Below are 22516 nucleotides of genomic sequence, written 5' to 3' on the forward strand. Positions count from 1 at the left end.
CCCGGGGAGAGCACCGAACGGGCCGCGAGAGCTGGGCTCGCCCTGGCGTCTCCTGCAGGCCCGCCTCGACTTAACACATGTGGCTTTCCTCTACATCTGAGGACCGAGAGCCCCATTTCACAACGGGGCCGGATGCACGGACCCCACAGAAACGGCCCCTGTGGGTTTGTTCTGACTTCCTGGGGCCCTCCCACCGCCACCGGCGCCATGAGTAAGTTAGAAATGCCAGTCTGCAGTTTACTCTTTCTGGACCCAACTGGGAACAGTCCCAGAAGTTTGAAATTTGACAACAAATACGAGAAGAAAGGCCGACCCCACCCGCCCATAGCATCAACCAACCCATTCTCTCAGTGTTGATCTGGAATTTGGATTTAAAATGAAAATCCTGCCTGATTCTCTCTCTGACGGCGTTTGAGGACCTCCTAGAGGCCACGGAACTGACTGGAGATACATGTCGCCCTCTTTCCCTGCCCCCTCATCCCTCCACGGACCCACGTTTGCCCTGGTTGAAGGACAGAGACGGACACCGGACATGTCTAAGCCTCAGTCCCCCACGCCCCGTGCCGTGGCGTGGACAGGTGTCCCAGCATCTCCCACGCAGGTAAGGCGGGCATTGAGTGCACACGTCCGGGGCACGCTGCACGGGCCACAGAGGATGCACGCAGCCATGTGGGTCCCAGGGCCCGGCGCAAGTAACCCCATGTGAAAAAACACCAAAAGAATAGGTTATATTCTGGTTATATTGTGTTACGTTGTATTATATCATGTTGTTGTGTTATGTCATATTATACTACACTTATACCATATCATATAATGTTACGTTACATTGTATCATTTTCCTCATACGCTTTATATACAAGTCACTGCATCCTTGCGACTTCTGTTGAAGGGGGAGCGAAGTTAACAATTTTAAGCCTTTCTCAAAAGAAAAGCACACTGGAATGGAAATGATTTTCCTTATTTTCTCCCAAGATCAAGAAGCTTTCCTGCAAGGGAAATCTTTCCCCTCCGCGCTGAAAGAATAAGAACAAAATAAAAAGTCACCGCAGCTATTGAATGAACCTGAACGTGGTGTCCCTGTGCTCTGAGTCCCTTGCAGGGAGACTGGAACTGCGTTTCTTTCCAAAGCCGCGGCTTTCAAAGAGCATTTCCAGGCCGGGATCCACCAGACCGGCGCTCTCGGCCCCCAGTGGGCTGGCACACAGGGGCCCCCGTGTCTGCCGCGATACCTGAACGCTGTCCCCACCAAAGGCCCCCCGCCCGCAACAGCAGCACGAACAATTGTGAGTCAACTCTGAATCTGGCGGACGCTCCGTGTGCTACCCAAACCACACCGGGCCCGGGCCACGGCAGCCCGTGCTGTGCGTGTCACATCCACACCCCGCCTGTCTGTGTGAAGTCCCGTCCGCAACTTCACAAGGCAGGAATGTGACAGAAAAATAAATCGGTGCCTAATGGCTTCAGAGAGCCGAGGGGGACACAATTATGCGGTATCTGCATGGCAATGGACCAGACCGGAGGCTCAAAAGCAGTGGAGAACCCACTCCAAATTCCTGCCGCGATAAGGGGCCTCTGCGTTTAGCTGGGGCCGGGAGAAAAGATTTTTATGATAATTATCTTAGCGAGGAACGATTCTGCATTTTCTTTCTGTGCGATTCTGAGTTTAGCTGGGGAGGGGGCGGCCGTTGGGGGGCTGGGGGATGACTGTGACAGCAGAGAGTATGAAAAGTCAGATATTTGATGCTAGACCATTATGTGTGGAAAGCAATTAGCCCACAAATGTTTGATGAATTATTAGGGAGATGTGGACCCGGCTTATTTTAAGATCAGGGGGCCCGGTGGGGGCGGGGGAAAGCAATCCAGGTTTTTAAAACCTTTTGGAAGAAAGAAGTTTCATTATACAAACGACATTCCCTGGCCGGGTGCTCCCCGAAGGGGAGTGGGTTTATCTTTCTGAGTTCTCGTGTGCTACCTGAGACCCATAGGTCTTTTCAACGATCATTTTAAGGAAAATGAGCCCATCCCCTCACTACCCAGACCTCAGACGTTAATTTTTCTTTTCTTGACGGCCTAATTAAAACCAAACTTGAGAGGTGCGCGCAGATAGGATCCGGCTCCGTGATGACTTGGGAGCGGCGGCTCAGGGACACGGGCCGTGGGGAGGAAGGACGCAGCCGCTGGGCCAGGCTCGGGGATCGAAAGGGTAAATTAAGGCAGAGATCTCCGTGTTTGCTCCCGGCCCCGGCCCATGCCACTCCCTCTCGTGGCATTATTAGAGGAACCTGTGGTAAGTGGTGTTAATCATTAAGCCTCTGTGCCTTTGGAGGGGAGGGAAGGAAAGACAGGAAGGGGAAAAGGCGGCCTCTCGCCTGCTCCAGTGTGAGCTGAGCGGAATCACCAGCCCCGGCTAGAAGGGGAGGTGGCTTCTCTGCTCCCTTGTGGGGTCTCAAAGGGAAGACGCCGCGAGCTCAGCGGCGGCACTCAGGGAGTTAACCACCGGCCCTCCGCTGCCAGTGCAGGGCTCCTCGTTCCTCGGAGGGACCCAAACGCTCTTCCAGAGTCCCCAGGTGAACGGCATGTTGCTTTGCAGTGGGGACGAAGGAGGAGAAGGCCGCGTTTCGGAAACGCCAGCCTGCTTGCGGCTGGAATTTTCGAACACCCTCTGAGATGTAGGTGTGTGTGTGTGAAGGAGGAAGGGTGGGAAGCGTGCCTGGGGGACGAGCACCGAGTGACGAGTCGGGAGCAAAGGACAGGAGGGCGGCTCTCCACACGGTTCCGGGGGCTCAGCTGCCGCCCAAGTGCCCCTGTGGCAACGCCCCAACCCGAAATGTCCCCTCTCACGACATCAGTTTCCCCTTAACTTTTCTCTCGGACTCTGCTATCGACGATAGACAGGGCACCGCTTTCAAAGACCTACACGCCGGCACTGCCCTCTCTGAAGTGACCCTGAAACGTCTCCCGCGGCACGGAGCTCTGCAGGGTGGAGGTTTCCAAGCCACAAAACCATGCTGCTGATAATACAGTTAAAGAAAAAAAACAAAAAGTCCCCCGGGACACTTCCACGACAAAGATATAATGCCACACGATACCCATCGGCTCCTATGGCCCGAAGTCCTGGCGGGAATTCGGCGTGTGGCTCATATAACCCACGGTGGGGAGAGTGCGACGCTTCAGTGGAGAGCTTGTTAGGAGGGGGCCGGTCCCGCCAGCCCGGGGTCTGAGCGGCGGGCCCCGGCATGTGGCAGGAGTGACGGGCGGCCTCAGGAGGGGGGGCTTACCATCCAGACCGGGGGGCACCGGGCCCAGGGAGTACGCGCCCTCCTTCACGTGCACCAGCAGCTCTTCCCCAGGCTCGATGTCCTTGATGACTTTATAATAAATCTAGGCGGAAAGGCAGAGAGAAGGGGTGAATGTTGCCGTCCCGGCTGCCGAGAGAGCCACGCTGCGTGCACACAGGCGACACCCGCGGGCCACTCGACCTGCCCACTAATTGCCGCTGAGAGTCTCCCTCCTGGAACTCTGCAGAATATGCTCACGAGGGCTAGAGCCCCTTGTAGTTTGTTCCGTCCCGTTGTTGGAGGTCGGTAAAGGGGACGGAGGACGCCGTGCCCAGGCGGGGCGGGTCCCAGCGGCAGGCATCAGGGAGGCTGGCGCTTCTCACGGGCAGCGGGGCCTGGCTTGGGCCTCAGGCTCCTTTTCTCAAAGGGTACGCGAGACGCCCTTTGCCGGTGGGGGCCTGGAGGGGGTCGAGGGCCAATCTGGACATTCTGAAAGTGGCCGTGAACTCCGACAGAAGCTCTGTGGGCCAGGACGGCAGGCCCTGAGTCTCCCGTGAGCGTGGGCACCGTCCACGGGGACGGTGGAGGGATACACGTGCCTATGGCAAGCTTGGTGACCGGCACCCGGCAGCCCTGGGGACCCAGATGGGGGCACCCTGAGCGCGGGGAGGGGTGCGTGGGGCCTGGGGAGGGGCGGAGATCGAAGCCTGGAGCAGTGGGCTCAGGTCTAGGGGAGGAGAACGTGGGAAGTGTAGCCTCAGTACTCGGAGGGCCTCAGCCAGTGCCGCTGCATGTGCTGAGAAAGGGCCGTCTGCTCTGGGGAACCCTAGGGCTCAGCAGGGCTACAGGGGCAGGGGCTGTTTGGGAGGGGACCCCGGAACCAGCTGCAAAGGCCGGGGTGACCGTGGGAGAGAACCGGGCTCTTCTGTGCCTGGGAGCCTCCCCACCCCTGGAGAGCAGCGACACGGGTCCTCTGCTGGGGGGGTGGGGGGGATACCAACCCCTCACACGAGTGGGGCAGACACCAGGAAGCCTTGTATCTCGATCCCAGAAATGTCAGACAGCCAGGCCACTGCCCACCACCCCAGCACTTGGGTATTTGGGTCTCTATCCAGGCGACAGTAACCCAGGTCCTTCCAGAAGCCCGAAGGCCTGGCTGCAGGACTGGCTAGGAGACCAGAGAAAGACCTAGAAGATTCCATCTGCACCCAGGAAATTGAGGGCTGAGGCTCCTCCAGGCCCTTCCCTCCTGGAGCTGTTCCGGCCCCGCCCTCACGGAGGACCTGGGCCTTAGGTACCAGGCCAGGCTTTCCAGCATCGGGGTGGGGGGGTGGGGACACGGTTTGAGCTGGGCACACGGCCTGCACGAGCCCTGAGCCTCCCCCCTCGCCCCCGGGCCCCAGGAAACATCTGGAAGCCGGAGCCATCCCTGTCACTTGTGGGACCCCTTTTCCCCTCCACAGGCCACATCCGTGCAGACTCCTTTACAAACCACCAGTCCTGACAACAGCAGGGACCCCCCCCCCCCCCCCCAGGACACACAGAGCCCCACGGTGTCCCCGGGGCCTGCCCGGATTGATTCCCAGGGCACCGCACGGCAGAAACACACACGGCACGGGCGTGTCACACAGCCCAAAGTTCCTCCCTGCCCCCCACCCGCCCCCCACGCACCTTTATTTTATTTGGCAACTGCCGTCACACACGTTGCTGCCAAAACGGTAGGGATTTCAAATGGGGAATGGACCTTAGCAACTGTCGTCACAAAGCCATTGTTATTAAGGTCCCGGTTTTGTATCACTTTCACTAAAAATTGCAGTGGCCAAATGGTTACTTGAAAAACAAATCAGATGAGCCACTGGATCTCAAAGTGGGACCCAGCATATGGGACACTCCAACAAAGCCAGGGGACCCCGGAGTGACCGGGGAGGGGGCCCTGAGTCGGCAGGCAGGTCTCACATGTGCATCTGGGCGGTGAGTGAGTAGGCCCACCAAGTGCACGTAGCCCCGGCGGCCAGCTACGTGCGCACAGGCTGGGGCCCGGCTGGGGCCCGGCTGGGGCCAGAGGAGGGTCCTGGCGGCTTTCCTCAGGCCCCGTTAGAGGGCAATGTGGGCCCGCCCACCACATCCCTCCGCGGCCGCGTCCCTCCCCGTGGCTCCGCTCTGACCTGGCGTCCTGCTCAGCGCGGCTCCTGGGGCCGCATCCTGCCTCCGGCCGGGACTGCTGAACTCCTGCTCCAGCCGGGCTGGCAGGGGCTGGGCACGGCCCGCCTCCCCTCTCCGCCTCCCCGGTCCGACCCCCTCGGAGGGCCACCCGGCCTCCCGGGACCCCCCCCACCCTCCTCACCCCCCTCTCTGAGTGCCACTGCCTCTCCTGGGACCCCCCACCCCGGTGGCTCCCAAGGCCACTGGACCTCCTGGAATCCCCTACCCGCGCTCCAAGGCCACCTAGGTCCCCGCCCCCACACCCCTCCCAGCTCTGAGGGCTGCCCGGACCTCCTGGGACCCCTCTACAGCCCCCACGTGTGGTCCCAGGCCGCCTGCCTCCCCGGGGACTGATCCTCCCGCCAACACAGCCTTGGAGGAGCTGAGGGAGGGTCTGGTGCACTTGGCCACAGGGGGCAGCTTTGTGCACAGCGGGCGCCCCCTCCCCAACCCCAGGACGGCACCTGGCAGGGGTGTGAGCGCAGCACAGGAGGGCGGCCAGCGGCCCGCAGCCGTGGCCGCCTGGACTTTGAGCGGAAGACGGAATTAATTGCTATTAGTGCTAATCGCAGGGCCCTGGTTAGGGTGGGGGGGCAGGGGCGCCCCCAACCTGTCTCCACCCGGAAGGGGAGACAGGAGGTGAACAGAGCAAACTTTTCCAAACTCAGCCGATGCCATTGCCAAGGGCACGGAGGTGTGAGGGAGGCTCTGGAGTTTTTATGACCTGTTCCCACCGGCACAAAGGCCTTATCAGCCAGCCGCCTCCTGGTCGTTTGTCCTCAGGCTCTGCTGACTTCCCAGGACAAAGGCCGAGCAGGCTTCGGTGGGACTGAGGCCTGGGCGGCTCCTGGCCTCTGGGGGCGTTACAAATTGCGCATTTACGGTGCGGAGCCCGGCCCCTTCCGCAGGGGCCTATAATACATGATTCTGTAGCCCCTTAAAAACTCCTGAAGTGGGCCGGAGACTCCCGTTCACCGTGTGCCCCTCGGCGGCTGGGCCGGCTTCAGACCCAGGGCCCCGCCTGCCATGTGGACGGGCTGAGCACTCGTTTTCACAGGAGGGAGAGAGGCCTGTTCCTCCAGGAAAAAGAAACCCTCCCCTGTGGTGCCTCGTCCACCGCGGGAAAAGGAAAAAGGTTTGTGTCTGTGACAGCAGCGAAAACCCGCGCCCTCAACAGCTGCAGCCTTGCACGGCTGAAACCCTGTCTCCGTGCTCTGGGCAAGGCCCAGCTGGAGTTTTCTCTCTGGTTTCAGGATCTGAGAGCTGGGGAAGTCACAACAGCTGGGTTCATGGGAGCCAATAAACGTCTGCTTGCAAACGGCTTTCAAAATACCGAAGCCAGACAGACAGGTCTGAGGTTAGGTCCCTGTTTGAATGTCTCTGCTCTGTCCGCAGGGACGGTGGTGGCCCTGAGTGTGGGTCCTCTCCTCCCCCTCGTCCCTCTCCCAACACGGGAGCGGGCCCCTTGCAGGTGGACGGAGCTCGGGGACAAATAAGCCCACGTTCCCAACACAAGGCGGAGAGAAGTGCCTGAGAACAGTCGATTTCACACAGGCCGTGCTCGTTCAGACCCTTCCGCGAAAACAAACGTCACTCCCTCCCCCCAACGTTCTTTAAGACAAAGAAATATTTCAGATTTAAAATAGATGTCACTTTTAGACAGCTTCTTGAGTTCCTCAAGTATCTTTTTTTAAATATCAAATCAACTCACGAGGGTGATACTGCTTTCGAACACGACCACTTAGGTTCTACGATTGTCATTCCTACGTAATCTGGGGGTTTTACGATTGAAATTACGAGAAGCTGCCCCCGCGTTGCACGGGGTGCTCGGCCACGGCCACGGCTCTGCCCGGCCCGGAGCAAACGGACGGCTCAGAAAGGTGAAAGTGGTCACGTGCACGGGACCGCTTCTCCCCCTCTGACAGTTTGGGGACCTTTCAAGGAGTGTCTGAGTTACGCGGGCAACATCGCTTTCAGTGTGCTTATCGCAAAAAGAAAGCCTCCCTGCATCCCGGATTTCGGCTTTGTGCGGGATCTGTGAAGGCCTCTGGGGGGCTCTGCGAGGGCTTTTCACAAAAGAGAAGCAGCAAGGGGGAGTGGAATGGCCGCTCCGCTTCTGGCCCGTCCCTGCAGGGGACGCCGGTCCTTGGGCATTCTCCTCTCAGGGGCCCCCGAAGAGGCAAGGCGGTTCCGGCGCGGACTCTGGAAACACCGCTGTGTGTCCTTCCTCCTTGAGGTCCCCAGGCTGTGGGCAGTCTCTGCCTGGGAAGGGCTGTGGACACCAGAGCCCTGAGGCTGCCTGAGGGCTTGAGCACTTGGAGTTTAAAAAGCCACCCAGGCGGTGCTCCAAGCCGGAGCGGGGAGGGCTCCGGGAGCCGCGGGGGGCTGCGGAGGCCTGCCTGTGCCTTTTCAGAGCCGAGCGGGACCGCGGGGACAGCGGGTCTGGGTCGGGCCCCCACGGCAGGCTCAGGCTCCAGGGACAGGCAGACAATTCCTTCCTCCGCCGGGGAGAGGACACGGCCTGGCGTGCCTGGCGGTTGCCACGCTCCTGTCTTCCCACGCGGGGCTGAAGCAACTCGTGTCCGAGAATCTTTCCGGTCTTGCCGCTGTGCCGTCTCCTTCCCAGCGGCACAAACGTGGGAAAAAGTCCCGCACGTCTGTCTCTTCCTTCGTCGTACGGTTCGGGGCTGGAGAGCGTGTGTATCTACACACGCACATTACTGGGGAACGTGGTCCCCACCGTTCTTACGTGGCTCTCCTAATCCAGCACCCCATTCGGTCAAGAAGGAGAAGAGTGGAAATTCTGACAAGGGCTCCGGCCGGTGTTGTGCCGGCGTGGTCGAATTTAGGTCTTGTTCCTTCCCGAAGACAGGGTCAGCTTGCTCTGAAAAGCGCACCGCAGAACTCCTCGGCTTTCGGACTCCCGATGAATTTGATATATATGTTAAGTCTTTTGTAAACTGGCCGGGAAACGCTACAATGAATCCCCTGCCCTTCTCGTTTCAAAGGGGGAAATTGTATCTAATTGTTTGGGAGCTACCATTGAAACGGGCCAATCCATTTACAAGGTTTAATTTAGAAAATCCTGGGGGGTGGGAGCAGAGGCGGCGGGGGACCCGTGCTGGACGCCATCCTGCGGGTTCCAGCCCCGGCGGACGGCTCCACGCCCGACCGGCCACCGCGGCGGGGTCCCGCATCGAGGGCAGGGAAGCGAAAGCAAAAGAGAAGCTGCCGGGCCGACGTGCGGCCGGCCCCGGGAGCACCAGGTTTTCATTAAACACAAGCGCTGGCTCTCCTGGACGCGGGGCTGTGTGGTTATCGGCCGGCTGATCTGCTAACGAAATGCCTTTCTTTAACAAGCTTGTCTGCTTCCTCTTCGGGGAGACCCGGCCCCGGTGCCCGGGCTGAGCTGGCTGTGCCCCGGGAAACCTGCTGGTGCTGTTGGGTTTTTCCTGCCGCCAGGCCGGCCCTGGGGACGCACAGCATGGGCCCCGGGGGCTCTCCTCCGTGCGCGGGGGCGTTTGGAGCCCCTGAGTCGTGCTCCCCGACATCTGCGTGTGACCCCAGCACCGGCTCACGCCCTCCTCGGCCCTGCTGGCCACTGACGTCGGGCCCCAGCATCCTTGTCCCGGTGAGGCGGGTGGGGACGGGGAGACGGCGCGCCGCCGTGAACAGGCCTCCGCCCCTCTCTGCTCCCTCCGGTGGGCGCGTTACTTCCAAGCTCTTGATTTCGGGCTTAACATTAAAACAGATCCAGGGACAGGCCCCGTCTGTCTCCTGCAGCATTTCAGACCAACTCGTGTGCCCATAATTGCGGGAGAAAGAACCACCCAGGGGTGATCTGAGCGTCTCAGATTTTCCAGAAGGAAAAGCAGGGGCTGGCGGGCGGCAGGGGGAGGGGAATGAAGGTCGCCCAGGGCCGGGGGAGGGTCATGCTACCCGGGGGAACTCTGCTGCCCGTGGGCTCCCCTTTGCTTTCCATTTATGCTAAATGGGAAAGGTCAATCAGGGCCCTCCAGAGTCTATGGCTGTGATCCAACCACTTCCAAAAACTCAGAGACAGACCTGGAGCCCCCAGCCGTAGGCCGTGGACACTTTGTCCGGAGCAGACCGGCCACCCCAGAGCCTGTGTTGGCCCAGGACTGTCTGTGAAAGCCGCTCGCCACTGTTTAGTGGATAGGGCTGAGTCCAGGAGGAAATCCATGGCCCGATTGTGGCCTCTCTTGCCCTGGGCTCCGCTGTCTGGAGCTGCAGAGAGGGGGACAGAGGTGGCTGTCAGAGCCACAGGGCGCCAAGAGGGGGCCTTGTGGCATGAACGAGAAGCTGGAGGCGGGGCTGTGCTCACGGCCATGGGAGCCGCAGTCCGTGGAAGAAACACGTGGCTCCCTCGGAAGGACACGGTCTCCTGTTCGGAGCTGCCAGCTCGGTTCTTCGGGGAGCCATGACTTCAGGGACTTTCTCTTCGTGTCCCCGAGACCCCCTCCTGCCCAGGGTTCTTCGTCCTCTCAAAACCAGGGTTGAGGTCATGTGACGGGCTTCTGAGCACCATCTGGCAAAACCCACACTGCCTTATGCCTCTTAGATTCTCAGTCTGGACGCTGTCCCCTCCACGTCCGTGCTGTCGAGAGCGCTGTGTGTGTGTGTGTGTGTGTGTGTGTGTGTGTGTGCGCATGTGTGCGCATGTGCAGCGGGGGCTGGGGTGTCCATAAGTGCCAGGAAATCCTGGTAGAAACTCTTGGGATTATGGACATCTGAGAAACCCCATTACTATCGTGTAATGTTTCCTTCTCAAAGAGAAGCCTGTCTTCAAAAATCTTTGTTTTATTATTACTATTTCAGGGACGTTCTTATTCCAGCTCCAACCCAGGTCAAGCCTGTTGCTCTGTAGCAACCGGTGTTTCCAGCCGTCGGGACCGGTCACCCCCCCTCAATGGGGTTAAGGGAAACAGCCAGAGTTCAAGACTCACTCCACCCCAGCCGAAAGTATCCCTGTTCCCTGGTGGAAGGAGATGGAAAGACTTTGCTGCAAAGCAGTCAGTCCCACGTGGACCCTTATGTGGAGCTGGCAGAAACGCTTCCCCGAAATGTTAATAAGAACACAAAGTTGTCTGATGACACATCTGTGTGCTTTTCTAGAAGCTTGTCATGAAAAGGTACCTGCTTTGCTACTAAAGTTTGGCTCAAACGGTCCAGCAAACATGTTTCTTAAATGGAGAATCTGGATCCTGCCTCTCGCGAAGTGCCATCCGGGGCTCAGCCCCACGGTGTTCCTTCTGCTGCCCATCAGCTTCCGGACACGGGTCGGGGATACGCGCGGTCAGCACAGGAGGGGCGTGCCTAGATCTGACCATCCGTCACTCAGATTTCACTTTCATTTGGAGGAAGGAAAAGTGGTTTGTTTTTTTTAAGTTCTCTTCTAATTTTTGAGGATTATTCTTTTTGGCTTCAATTTCTGCAATATTTTTTGCAATCAGAAAAAAAAAAAAACAACCCAAACCACCTTATTTTCAAAATGCTGGGTTCTGGCTACGAGCTGTAGCCGTCTCAGGAGCAGAGGTGGATTCCAACTTCGCCGCGTCTGGTGGCAGCTTGTGTCCAGGGCTTAATCCAGGCCGAGCCCCAGGGCCGAGAAGGAGCCTGAGCGGATGAGGGGGGGCAGCTGACGGGGGTCCCAGGGACCTCCCTGGTGCGTGCTCTCTGTGTTTCCTAATGCAAAACCGTTTCTCTGAAGTCAAGAGCCTCGATCCACTTTTAATGGTTTGCACAGGCGACGGGAGAATGTAGTCTTTGTTATGTGGTCTCCGGAAACATTTTTGGAAGCAGAGGAATCCCTTTCACAGATGAAATCTCCCGTGAACCCCAAGATATTCTCGGCAAGCGCACGCTGCTTCGATCGGCCGGGTCGGGCACCCGGGCACCCCGAGGAGCCCGGCGCTGCTCCGGGAACGCAGCGGAGACGTGCCGAGGGGCCTGGCTCTGGGGTGGGGAGTCTTCAGGGGCCATTTGCGAACTTGTAGTTAAAGACACAGAATAGGACCTCCCAGCACTGGGGACACGTGGGGGCTGCATATGGCATCTTCTGTCCTGTTCGGCTCTCAGCCCGGACGGCCACCATGAACCATGAGAGCCAGCGGTGCCTGCATTCCCAGGGTGGCGTGGAAATAGCACGGCGAGTGAGGCTCCAGCGTGCCGAGCGAGGGGGGTCCTTGGCCTCCCAGGGGGGCTGGCAGCAGGAGTGAGGCGTCCCGGCCCTGGGGCCAGGGGCTGAAGTCAGGGCCACCCGGCTCAGGAGAAAGATGGGTTGTCGGCCAGGGGAGCCAGTGGCCTCCGCAGGCTGGCTGGGACGCCGTAGGGGCTCCCAGGGCACCCCCGGAGGGCGGTGCCGACCCCCCAGAGAGCACTTCTGAGCAGAGCCGCAAGGACAGTCATGCGTAACTGGATTGCCAACAGAAGGCCCCAGGGAACAGCCACGGGGTGTCACGGAGCTCCCTGCCCCGCGGCAGGCCAGGGCCCGGCAGGGCCCGGCTGCCCCTTCACCCCGGCACCCCCCGCCCCCACCATCTCTCTGGGCGCCGAGGCCCCAGGAGCCACTCCGAGGGCCGGTGTGCAAGCCCCAGACCCACCTGCTCGTTGATCTGGCACATGGTGAGGTTCTGGTCATTACAGGAGCAGGCCACCCGGATGTACTTGAGCCAGCTGCCGGACCCTGCTGGGGCAGCGTCCATGCAGAGCTTCTCCGTGCTCAGGTCTTCGGAGATCTGTCGGGGAGAGCGAGAACCGAGGAGGGTCAGAGACATCCTGTGTGCTGGTCTACACAGCCTGCAACTGCCCAATGAGGGACCAGCTGTCTGGGCCCAGTAGGAAGGCAGTCGGCGTCTGGACTTCAGCAGACCCCCTGGGCATTGGCGACGTCCTTGTCCCCCGCCTCCCCCCGGCTGCCCGTCCCAGGAGCCTCTGAGAGCCTGGCGGAGGGACAGGAGGACGGCCCTTCCTCTCACCGAGCAGACTGCAGCCCTGGTCTGGCAGTAAAGGGGCTGCACAGCCCGCCCCCCCCCCCCCCCCTGCAGAGCCGCCCCACACGTGAGAAAGCGGAGGCCACTGTGTCTAAGAACAGAGCCCTCTGCTAAGGGGAGCTGGGGCGCTGGGCTGGAGACAAACATTCTTGAAGGTAAAGGTGTTGTCGGGGTGTGTGACCGCAGGGACTCGGCGTGAGTGTGCGTGTGCAGGCGTGTGTGCGTGCGTGCCCACACCGGCGTGCACATCCCCCTGAAAGTAAGAGAGCAAGAAAAGCATTCAGTTTTCTTAAAGGTGAAAAGTTTCCGTTCGACACCCGGGGCCCGCAGATGCCCGGCCTCTCCCGGCGCGCCCAGCGGCCAACGCGCGTGTGACCGGCGTCACTGACCCGGTCCCTGCCGCGGGTCTCTGAGCAAGCCCCTGCCGGGCAGGGCTTGGAGCTTCTCCGGGTGTGTGCGTCCGAGCGGGTCATTTGCTAGAAGACCTGAATGCTGTCCCCCGCCGGGAGAGGGGTGCCCCTGCAGCAGAATCCCTCCCATCCTCACCCCTGCTCCGTCCGGTGCTTGCGTGGGGTTCTGAATCCAGAGCCACGGAAGCCAGAGGCATCTTGGACCAAATTCCCGGGCAGCGCAGCCCCAGGTCTTACAGCCTAGGAGGGAGGGGCTGAAGCCTCAAAGTAGGAAGGGGCGTCCAGTGGGCAGGGGACATGAGAACAGGGTGTCAGGAGGACCCAGTAAAGTCAGGACAGGGGGTAGCAGCCTGTCCCGGCAAAGACAGAGGAGGCTGATTCCAAGCATCATGGCCTCTGCTCCCCCGGAGGGCGTCCTGAGCGCCCGTTCTGGACAATAAAGCCCGGGGAAGGGCAGCTCCCGGCCGAGGCCCGCAGAAGCTTCTGACCAGCAACTCTGGATGCTCTGTAGCAGCTCAGGTGCTCCCCAAATGTCCACAGACACTTTCTACACGGCCAGGGGCCCCGCCCGGCCTCTGATGGTGAGGAAACAGAGATCTCGGGAGGCAGGCGCGTTGCCGCGGGAGACGCGGAACCTGCCTCTGTCCCGTCTGCCTCCCTGCACGTGGGGGTGCCTGGAGCCCCTCCTGGAGCCACCAGCAGTGCCTCCCTTAAATGACAAGTCTCGGAGCAGACAAGCTCAGGCCCAGCTTTGCTGACGTCTCTGGAGGCTGATCTGGAGGGGGCTCCGAACCCAGGGACCACGGTTCTGTGATTCTCTTTTTTTTTGGGGGGGGGTGGCTTTCACCAAATGGGCCTAATTCTGAGAGAGGGAAGAGAGGCCGGGGGGGCCTGGGGAGGAGGGAGATGAGAGACAGAGGGGTGGGGCTGGAGGGCGGACAGAGAAGCCAGACCTCGGGGTGCCAGGGGGCGCAGGGGCATGGCTGGCTCCAGGCCGGCATCGGGAGGCCACTTGGGGCTGGCCGGCAGGGATGGGAGCGCAGGCCCACGCGGGAGAGGCCCCCCTCCGGGCGCTAACGCCTCTTAGGGGCCCCCCTTGCGCCTCCTACCCCAACTGCAGGAAACCCGCAGAAAAGACCCACAAAGCAAAACCTGTGGTTAGCGGCACGTCAACTGAAGGGGCAGTCCTGCCACCTTCCTCTGTCACAGGAGGAAGAGGGGCCGAGCAGCCAAGACCCATGGACCCCACCCCACCCCCCTCCGGGGGCCCGGGCTCCCTGTGATGCCCCCCCCCCCCCCCACAGCCACTGTCTCTGTCCGACCCCACCCGTGGCACCGGCTGGGGATGGCGAAGAGGGCACAGGCTGCTGGGACCGTCACAGCCCTTGCGGCCTCTGCCCCCACTGCCCATGCGGCCCCCGGGCTGACCTGTTGCCTCAAGGGTGTTGCTTCACCTTGACGGGCTTGGGTCTGTCTCCCCAAGTAGTGGCTAGAGGGACACTGATCCATCCGTCCAACTCACCAAGTAACCACTGTCCTAAGTGCTTAGAAGCCCTCTTCACCCAGTTTGCCCATATACGTGTGTGCGTGTGTATATGCATGCGTGTATGTGCACGTGCATGTGTATGCTTGTGCGTGTGCGTGCACACGTGTGAATGCATGTGTGTGTGTGCGTGTGTGAGGCGCCACTCAGGTGGTTGCTGAGAAACCAGCAACATGTTTTGGGAAAAGACAAACCAGCCCCAGTGAGGGGGTGGCCCCGAGGGAGCCTACAGGACCGACCCCCAGAGGCCCCCGCTTCCCCCCCTGCACGCACCCTCCCTGGGGGGCCTCGCTCATCTGTGTCCTTTTTTGCCACCGTCCTCCACGGCTGCACCCTCCCGTCCCCCCCCCGCCTTCCGCCTCCCCGGCTGGGAACGATCGTCCTGGGATGTGGGTCCCAGAGGCAGAGCACATTCTCCGGGGGCTGGGACTCTGCACTGTGCCTTGCAGGCTCAGTCCTCGGGGCTCTTGGCCTGCCGCGAGGGGAGCTCCGTGCCACGCGGGGGTGGCTCCACACTGCCCCCCAGAGAGTGAGTCTGACCCTCCGGGTGCTCACAGGACTTGTCCTGGGGGCAGATGAGGGAAAGCGCAGGGCGCCTGGACCGCAGTGACTGTCCGTCGCCCTCCGGCACCTGTCGGTCCAACACTGCCACCTGAGCCCACGCCCGAGTCCCACGTGCACACCTGGAGCCAGCCGCCTGGTCTCCCCTCGGTCCCCCCACGGCGGCCTGGTCTCCCCTCGGTCCTGCTGCGGGCAGGGAACGCCTTCGGCGCGGACGCCCCAGCCTTCCCGTGAGCTTTCTGGGTCCTCGTGGAACCAACCTCTCTCTCTCCCTTAGGACAGCCGGGCAGGTGCTGGCACGTGGCCTGTGTTCTCCTGAGCCTTCCCCGTGCCAGGCAGCCCTCTCCGTCCTCTCAAGCACGTCTGGGCGTGGACACGGCTGGCTGCTTACCCGCACGGGATGCCAAGCCGTCCCTGTCCCTGTGGGGGAGGCTCCACGCTGGAGGGCCAGCAGCCCTCCTTCCTGGTGCCCCCTGGGAAGTGCCCCTTCCCTTCAGCCCAGAAAGCCTGTCCCCCCAACCCCTGACCATCTGGGTGGTCACAGGGTGGGCGTCACCTCCTGGCGGGTCCTGCGGGTCAGAGGGGACTCCTCCCTGAAGCTCTACCTCTGAGCAGCATCAGGTACCTCCTCCGCCAGAGAAGGTCCGAGTCCTGGTCTGGGGCCCGAACCTGCAATGCCCCTGTGGTGGGAGGGCCCAGGCCTGCGTCTGTCGTCGCGGCTGGGCGGTGGGGCCTCACCCGGGCCTCACCGGGGCCTGAGCCCCCGGCGCGGCGGGCAGGACACTGTAGGCCTGGCTCTGCTTTGGGGTGTGGATGGGCCCGTGCCCTCTGTGACCCCAGGCAGGGAGAAACGGGGTGCAGACACGTGTCTCCTCTGGCTTCTGCTCCTTTCCTCTCTCCGTCCTCCCCGCAGGGCCTCTGCAGTGGACGAGCTGGGCCTTTGGGGAACCCACCCCGAGAGCCCCTGCGGGCTCAGGTCTCCGTCTGTGCTTGCGTGGCCCTGTACTGGTCACCGCAGGTGCTGGTGTTGCCGGGGTCGCCGCAAGAGGAGACAGAAGCCAGACGCAGGGCTCTGGAGCCAAGGCAGGGACCGGAGGGAGGGTCTCCGTGCCTGCTCAAAGGCCCACGGGGTCCTGGAGTCCAGAAAGCAGGCCCAGGAGGCCACAGGTCCCTGCCCTTGCCTCTCCTACAGTGAGACCTTCCAGCGCCCGGAAGGCCAGGTCGAGACCACCCCTCACCCGCCTTGGCTCCTGGAGCCCGAGACGGTTACAAGTGGATGCGGGAGGGCGAGAGCGGCAAGCGGCTGACTCCTGATTGTGCGCGATGCCTGAGGAGGGAAGGAGGGAGGGGGCCCAGCCCCCCGGCCTCTCCCCCCTGCGCCCCTCTGCCCCCGCCCCCTTGTAGGCAGCGGCCTGGGGGGCCTCGGGGCCGAGTCTCTAGATTTGCCATCCGGCTGCCTTGCCTGACCCCACTGCAAAGCCTTGCTCCGGGTTATTCGGGGCTGAGCTTCGGGGATCCCAGAGCCTCTCCCGGCAGCTGCCTCCTGTCCGTCCCCCAACTCGGCCTCACAGGCACCCCCACCCCCGGTCCCCCTGCCAGCTCCCCTCGCTCATAAATCACCGCCATCAGAAATGCTGAGTTATGAAGCAAAGGGATGGAAAAATTCTTTTAACCTTGACAATTTTTTTTGCACATCATTTGAGGTTTCCTGCACTTCTAATCTGTGGGCTCTCTGCTGGGCTGGCTCCCTCACGTGCAACAGCCACGGACCTGGCCGGGCGTGCAGGGGGGATGCCGAGGCATCTGTCGTCAGCTTGCCTAATGGACTCGGGGCATGCAGGAAGGCACGGGCACTGTGAGCCTGCCCCCGCCCCCCCCCCCCCCCCCCCCCGCCGTGGCCGTAAGGTAGCCCCGTCGAAGTCCGGGCATGGTGTCCACCCGTGACAGTGGTGGGGGGACCGGGGAGGGCCTCCTCCTACCCAGACCCCTTCTCTAAGGACCCCCAGAGCCGTGGGGGTCCCATTTCTGTCCAGAGGCACATGCAGGCACGTGCACACACGTGTGCGCACACACACACACACACACACACACACACACACACAGCGTGGTTATGATTTATGGGGTCCATGAGTAACTAAAACAGAAAGTCCATTCTTGTGATGGAAGGAGGTGGGGGAAAGGCATTCTGGAAACACCTCTGTCCGGGTGCAGAGGGAGCCTGGATGAGCTCATAAATCCCCTGTCCTGACTCTCATTCTGGGGCTCAGTGGTGATATGACCAAGCACTGACCAGCAATGTGGCTGACAGCATGGGGTCATAACACAAGCAGACAGGAGTCCTGGCAGGCAGGTCATGGGCCTGGGTCCCCACCTGCTCTGGCTGAGAGGGAGGTGGGGATGAGAGGGGGAGTGAGGGAAGGGAGGGGTGGAGGGGGGTGGAGGGAGCAGGAGTGATGGGAGAGAGAGGGGAGGGAAGGGTGGAGGGAGCAGGGGAGATGGGGGAGAAGGGAAGGGAGGAGAGGTGGGGGATGGAGAAGGAGGGAGGGAAGGGAGAGGTGGAGAGGGGGTGGAGGGAGCAGGGGAGAGGCGGGCAGAAGGGGGCTGCTTCCAGGAAAAACAGGTATCTCACGGAAGCCAGTTCTCCAGGGCAAGGGCCAGCATGACTCCCAAGCTCATGGTGAGAGAGGTGTTTTCTGGAAGCAGCTGGAGGGGGCTCCCCATGCATGTCTTGGGAAGACAAGGGCCGAGGTCGTTGGTCTCAAGGATCCGAGAGAAGCGTCTCTAGCTCAGGGCTGCTCTGAGCTGCCTGCAGCAGAACCGGGGTCACTGGCCCTTGCTGTGACCTGAACGTGACCTCGCTCTGGGGGGTTCCCCCACACTCTGCAGCCTGAGGGGCTGTTTGGGGGCTGGGCTTCCTCCCAAGCGCACGTCTTGTCCCCAGGCCATGGGCTGTAGCCCTGACCCGAGAGGAGCACACGGGCAGACTGGGGATTTGGACCAGCACTTGTAAGTGTCCAAGGGAATAACGGGACAGAAACCCCTCGAGTGGTCAGCAGTGGTGGAGATGGCGGTGGCGTTGGGACATCTCCGCAGGCAGCCCGTGGACGGGCGAGGGGCCCTGCGGAGAGGCGAGCACCCCGTCACTGGGGGGATTCAAGGTGTAGGTGGCCGTCCTTCCAGGGTGCTCAGAGGGGGGCTGGACTCTGACCTGTATGTGCCTGTCCTGCCCTGAAATCGCCTAATTCCTAACTCGACAACACGGGGGTTGTCAGGTCGTCTTGACTCAGTCCCTCCTTTGGAGCTAGAAATCCTCTTTCCTGATTTCTGGCTGCGTGCGTGGAGGCCCTTGGCTCCCTGCACACGTGGTGTGCACTGTAAGGGACACTTGGTTTCTCTTGGAAGCTTGCTGCACACACCCAGCACGGAGCCCCGGGCCCACGCCGGTTCCGAGAGCGCTCAAGTGTGTGCGTGCCTTGGGGACTCGTTTCTGGCTACTGATGGCTGTGGCCATCAGGCCGGCTGCTTCTCCAGCTGGCCGCACCTGCTCGGCGGGCTCTCCAGAGACGCGCTAGGCTGGGGGGCTCTGTCCAGCACAGGACCGTGAGGGCACCGGCCAGAAGCGGGGCTCTTTCCTGGGTCTTCTGGCTGGTGAGGAAGTCGTCCCCTGGCCAGTCAGGAATCTTCAGTGGGGGGCCCCAGGACCCCAATGGGGACAAATCAGTTCTGGCTGTGAGTAGGAGAGGGACGCCCAGCAAACAGGTGTGTGTCTCCCTTCAGGAGCCCTGCTGCCCACCTGTGCAGGAGGTGGGCTTTCTGGAGTTTCTCAGGGTGTCCCCAAAGAGAAAGCCCCTGGTCACTACAGATAGAGCCCCGGGCCCAGTCTCGGCCCCCAGCAGGAGAGGGTCCTCGTCACAGACCCACCAGCACCAGAACAGCGAGCTGAGCCAGGGGCTGATGGGCGGGAGTCCCGAGGACCCCCTCCGCTTGCCCCACCCCATGGGGGTGCAGGCTGTTATGGCCACTCCCAGGGGGCGACTTTGCCCAGAGGCTCCGTCTTCAGATGTCATTGCTGGGATGACATAAGACTTTCACCTGTGATGTCGTTTGTACGTTGAATTTCTGTAGTGGGGACCCCGTCTACAGATGCGTCCTCCCCAAAGGTGTCCTGCATTGAGGTCGAATGGAAGGTATTCCAGAAGGTGAACGCCCCGTGTATGACTGCCTGGTTGTGTTGGGAGCGGGTGGAGAGGAGGTGGGAGGGGACATCGAGGCGGGCGCAATAGTGAGAAAATCACCCAGCCCTTCCCGTGAGACAGCTGGGACCCCAGGGTCTGGTGTCGGAGCTCCCGAGGGACGTGCCCGGCGCTGACATGCAGGGGGGCCTGTGCGTCGCCTGGGGGCCACCTCGATCTGCGATGACGGCACACGTCATTCCCTCCTAGCCAACCCCAGAAGGACACCAGAGTGGGTCACACTCTCCCGAGGGTCCCAGGAGAAACAGCGGGGTGACTTATTGATATCAGTGCTTGGGGCGCCGGGGCCTGGGGCCTGCTCTGTCCGTTCCCTGGGGATAGTCAGGGGCACCACACCGGGACTGGCCTTGTCCCCGTGGGGACGCCTGGGTTGTCTGCCTGTGCCGAAGCCCCTGCCGCCCCCCTCTCTGCTGGACGGAGTGGGCTCCTCACACCTATGGCCCACCCGCTCTCACCCCCAGGGCCGAGCCCCAGGCGTCTGCAGCCACAGGGCGGCTGGGCCCCACCACACCCATCCACCGACCCACTGCCGTGGCCTTATGGGAGAACTTCTCATAAGCATGGAGACGGGGTCTCAGCTGAACCCAGATTCAGGAAAGCAGACCCCGTAGACCCGGGCCTCCCTTCCTTCCCACCTCTGCGGGGCCGGCTGGTGTGACGAGAAAGGCCGCTTGCCAGAGCCGGTCTTGCTGAGATTCCTGACCTCAAATAACCCAGGTATGATCTGGGTGCACACGCTCTGTCCCCGTGTGCACCCCCACCCTGACCCGGCATCGCCGCGGGGACACTGACACCTGTCTCGTGGGCGCCCAGGTGCAGAAGCATGGTCCCGCCAGGGCCCCCGGCAAACACCGGCGCGGAGGGTCCCAGCCCCACTCGGCCCCAGCTCCTTGGGTGGAAATTTCACAAGTGGTTCTGCTGCTGGGCCTGGAGGCTGACGGGAGTGCTGAGGCCCAGGGAAGGGTGGAGCCAAGAAGGGCCACCGAGGGTCGGACAGGTGAAGGCCGGGTCCTGGCCTGGCTTGCAAGGCCCCCTCCCCACCACCGCCCCACCGCCCAGCTTGCAAGTCCCACACCCTCCTGCCCCTGCCCCTCGGGCTGCTGTGGTTACGATGCTAACAGCCCCAACGTCTTTTCAAACCCTAATTTGATTTGAAGCTGGGCCGGGAGCAGAAGCCTGTGAGCCGAAGGGCTGCCTGCACCGCAGGCTCAGCTGTGACATTCTGAAAGAGACACCTCTGTTTTGTTCTCGATCATAAAAAAGATTGGAAAAAAAGCCCAAACAACCAAAACCAAACGCCTGTGGCGGCGTCCTTGCCCGGGGTGGGTGGGAGCCCGGGGTCTGCTCACAGGAAGCGGTTCCACCGACAGGCTGATGCGAGGCCCCGGGAGGTGTCACATTTGTAACCCTTCTCTGGCCACATAGAGGGTGACAAACTGCAGAGCTTGTGAACAGGCGCACCCCCCCCTTCCCCGGCAGGTGCGGGAGGAATTCTCACAGCTGCTGCAGCCTGCAGGGGCAGGGGTGCTGGAGACCTCCAGGCACGCGCTCTCGGCTGGACAGAAGCCTCCAGAGTGGAAGCCCATGTAGAAGCCCACCCGGGCCCCCCAGGGCCTCCTCACCCAGCTCTGTCTGCTCGGCTGCTACCTGTGCGTCCTCCAGCCCGTGACCTGGATAGAACGCTCTGAGGTCCGGGGCCTGGTTGTCCTCAGACCCTCCGGGTCCATCCCTGTCTCTGCGGACGACGATCATGCATGCAGGCTGCACCCAGGAGTGATTCCAGATGCACCTCTCAGAGAACCAGACGCGTCTGGGTGGAGAGAAGCACAGTCTTCCCATCCCTTCCTCAGACGTTCTCTACAGGGGCTGCCCACCTGGCCCTTCCCGCCACGTTCCCCATCATGCGGAGGCAACATGCCCCTCCGGCCACCACCTCCCTGCAGACCACTGACTCTGTAGTCACTGCTGAGCCTCCCCACCGAGTCACGAAAGGCTCACATCCACCCAAAGGGGCAGCCACCGTTGTAGGCACTTCTGTAGATGAGGAAACCTACAGAGAGGAGTTGGGTAACTGGCCTGATGTTGCACAGCAAGAAAGGGGCAGACAGGTTGGATAATGGGTCCTGGCTGCCTGCCTCATTCCTTTCATGACCTATGGGGACTAGTGCTGCACACCCTGGTTGGTCCTGTCCTTCTCACCTGTCTTCTACCTGCGGATGGTGGCCAAGAACAACTAAGGCTTCCCCAGAGCTTTGCCAAGGACTGGTGTTCAGTTGGAGCTCACCAAGCATCTCTACCAATGGATGGATGGATGGATGGATGGATGGATGGATGGATGGAAGAATGGGTGGGTGGTTGGATGGATGGATAGATGGATAGATGGTAGGTGAGTAGATAGATGGGTGGATGAATATGTTGTTGGACAGATGGATGGATGAGTGAATTGCTGGCTGGATGAATGGATGGATAGATGAGTGGACTGTTGGATGGATGGATAGATGGATGGATGGATGGATGGATGGATGGATGGATGGATGAGTGGACTGTTGGATGGATGGATGGATGGATGAGTGGACTGTTGGATGGATGGATGGATGGATGGATGAGTGGACTGTTGGATGGATGGATGGATGGATGGATGGATGGATGGATGAGTGGACTGTTGGATGGATGGATGGATGGATGGATGGATGGATGGATGGATGAGTGGACTGTCGGATGGATGGATGGATGGATGGATGGATGAGTGGACTGTTGGATGGATGGATGGATGGATGGATGGATGGATGGATGAGTGGACTGTTGGATGGATGGATGGATGGATGGATGGATGGATGATGGATGGATGAGTGGACTGTCGGATGGATGGATGGATGGATGGATGAGTGGACTGTCAGATGGATGGATGGATGGATGGATAGATGAATGGATGAGGCACAGTTCTCCAGACCTGTCCAGACACTTTTGGCTTCCTCCACTTGCCAAAGTGAGATATAAGGGAGCATCCTTCCAGGAGATGTAAAGCAGCAGAACACAGGGACGCCTCTCTCAGGAGACCTGCCCTGATCCCACACATCAGGGTGGGCCCCTCTGGGGGTCCTCACAGTCCCTGCCCCATCACAGTACAGATTACAGTGGGCTGTGACTGTCTTGTCCACATGATTCCTTTCTCTTCCCCTGGATGATGAGAGCTTTGAGGGTTTCATCTGATTCCCAGAGCCAGGCAGACAATGGGTGCTCAATGAATGCTTAGGAG

At 61.1% G+C, this 22516-nt stretch overlaps 1 protein-coding gene and 1 long non-coding RNA gene across 6 annotated transcripts in view; one reads left to right on the plus strand and one right to left on the minus strand.

Moving 5' to 3' along the window:
- PRDM16 (PR/SET domain 16) overlaps positions 1–22516 on the minus strand; it is a 316465-nt gene that overhangs the window by 33449 nt on the left and 260500 nt on the right. For all 5 annotated transcript variants that reach the window (XM_058719369.1, XM_058719367.1, XM_058719368.1 and 2 more), the window contains exons 4-5: positions 12104–12238; positions 3279–3381 (exon numbers count right to left, since the gene is read on the minus strand). In XM_058719369.1, coding sequence (XP_058575352.1) covers positions 3279–3381; positions 12104–12238 — 238 coding nt within the window. The remainder of the gene's footprint in view (positions 1–3278; positions 3382–12103; positions 12239–22516) is intronic.
- On the plus strand, positions 130–1629 carry LOC131505610 (uncharacterized). The gene is made up of 2 exons (XR_009258487.1): positions 130–601; positions 973–1629. It is a non-coding gene; the product is annotated as an uncharacterized LOC131505610 (long non-coding RNA).

This window comes from Neofelis nebulosa, chromosome 2 (genome assembly GCF_028018385.1).
Source record: "Neofelis nebulosa isolate mNeoNeb1 chromosome 2, mNeoNeb1.pri, whole genome shotgun sequence".
NCBI lineage: Eukaryota > Metazoa > Chordata > Mammalia > Carnivora > Felidae > Neofelis > Neofelis nebulosa.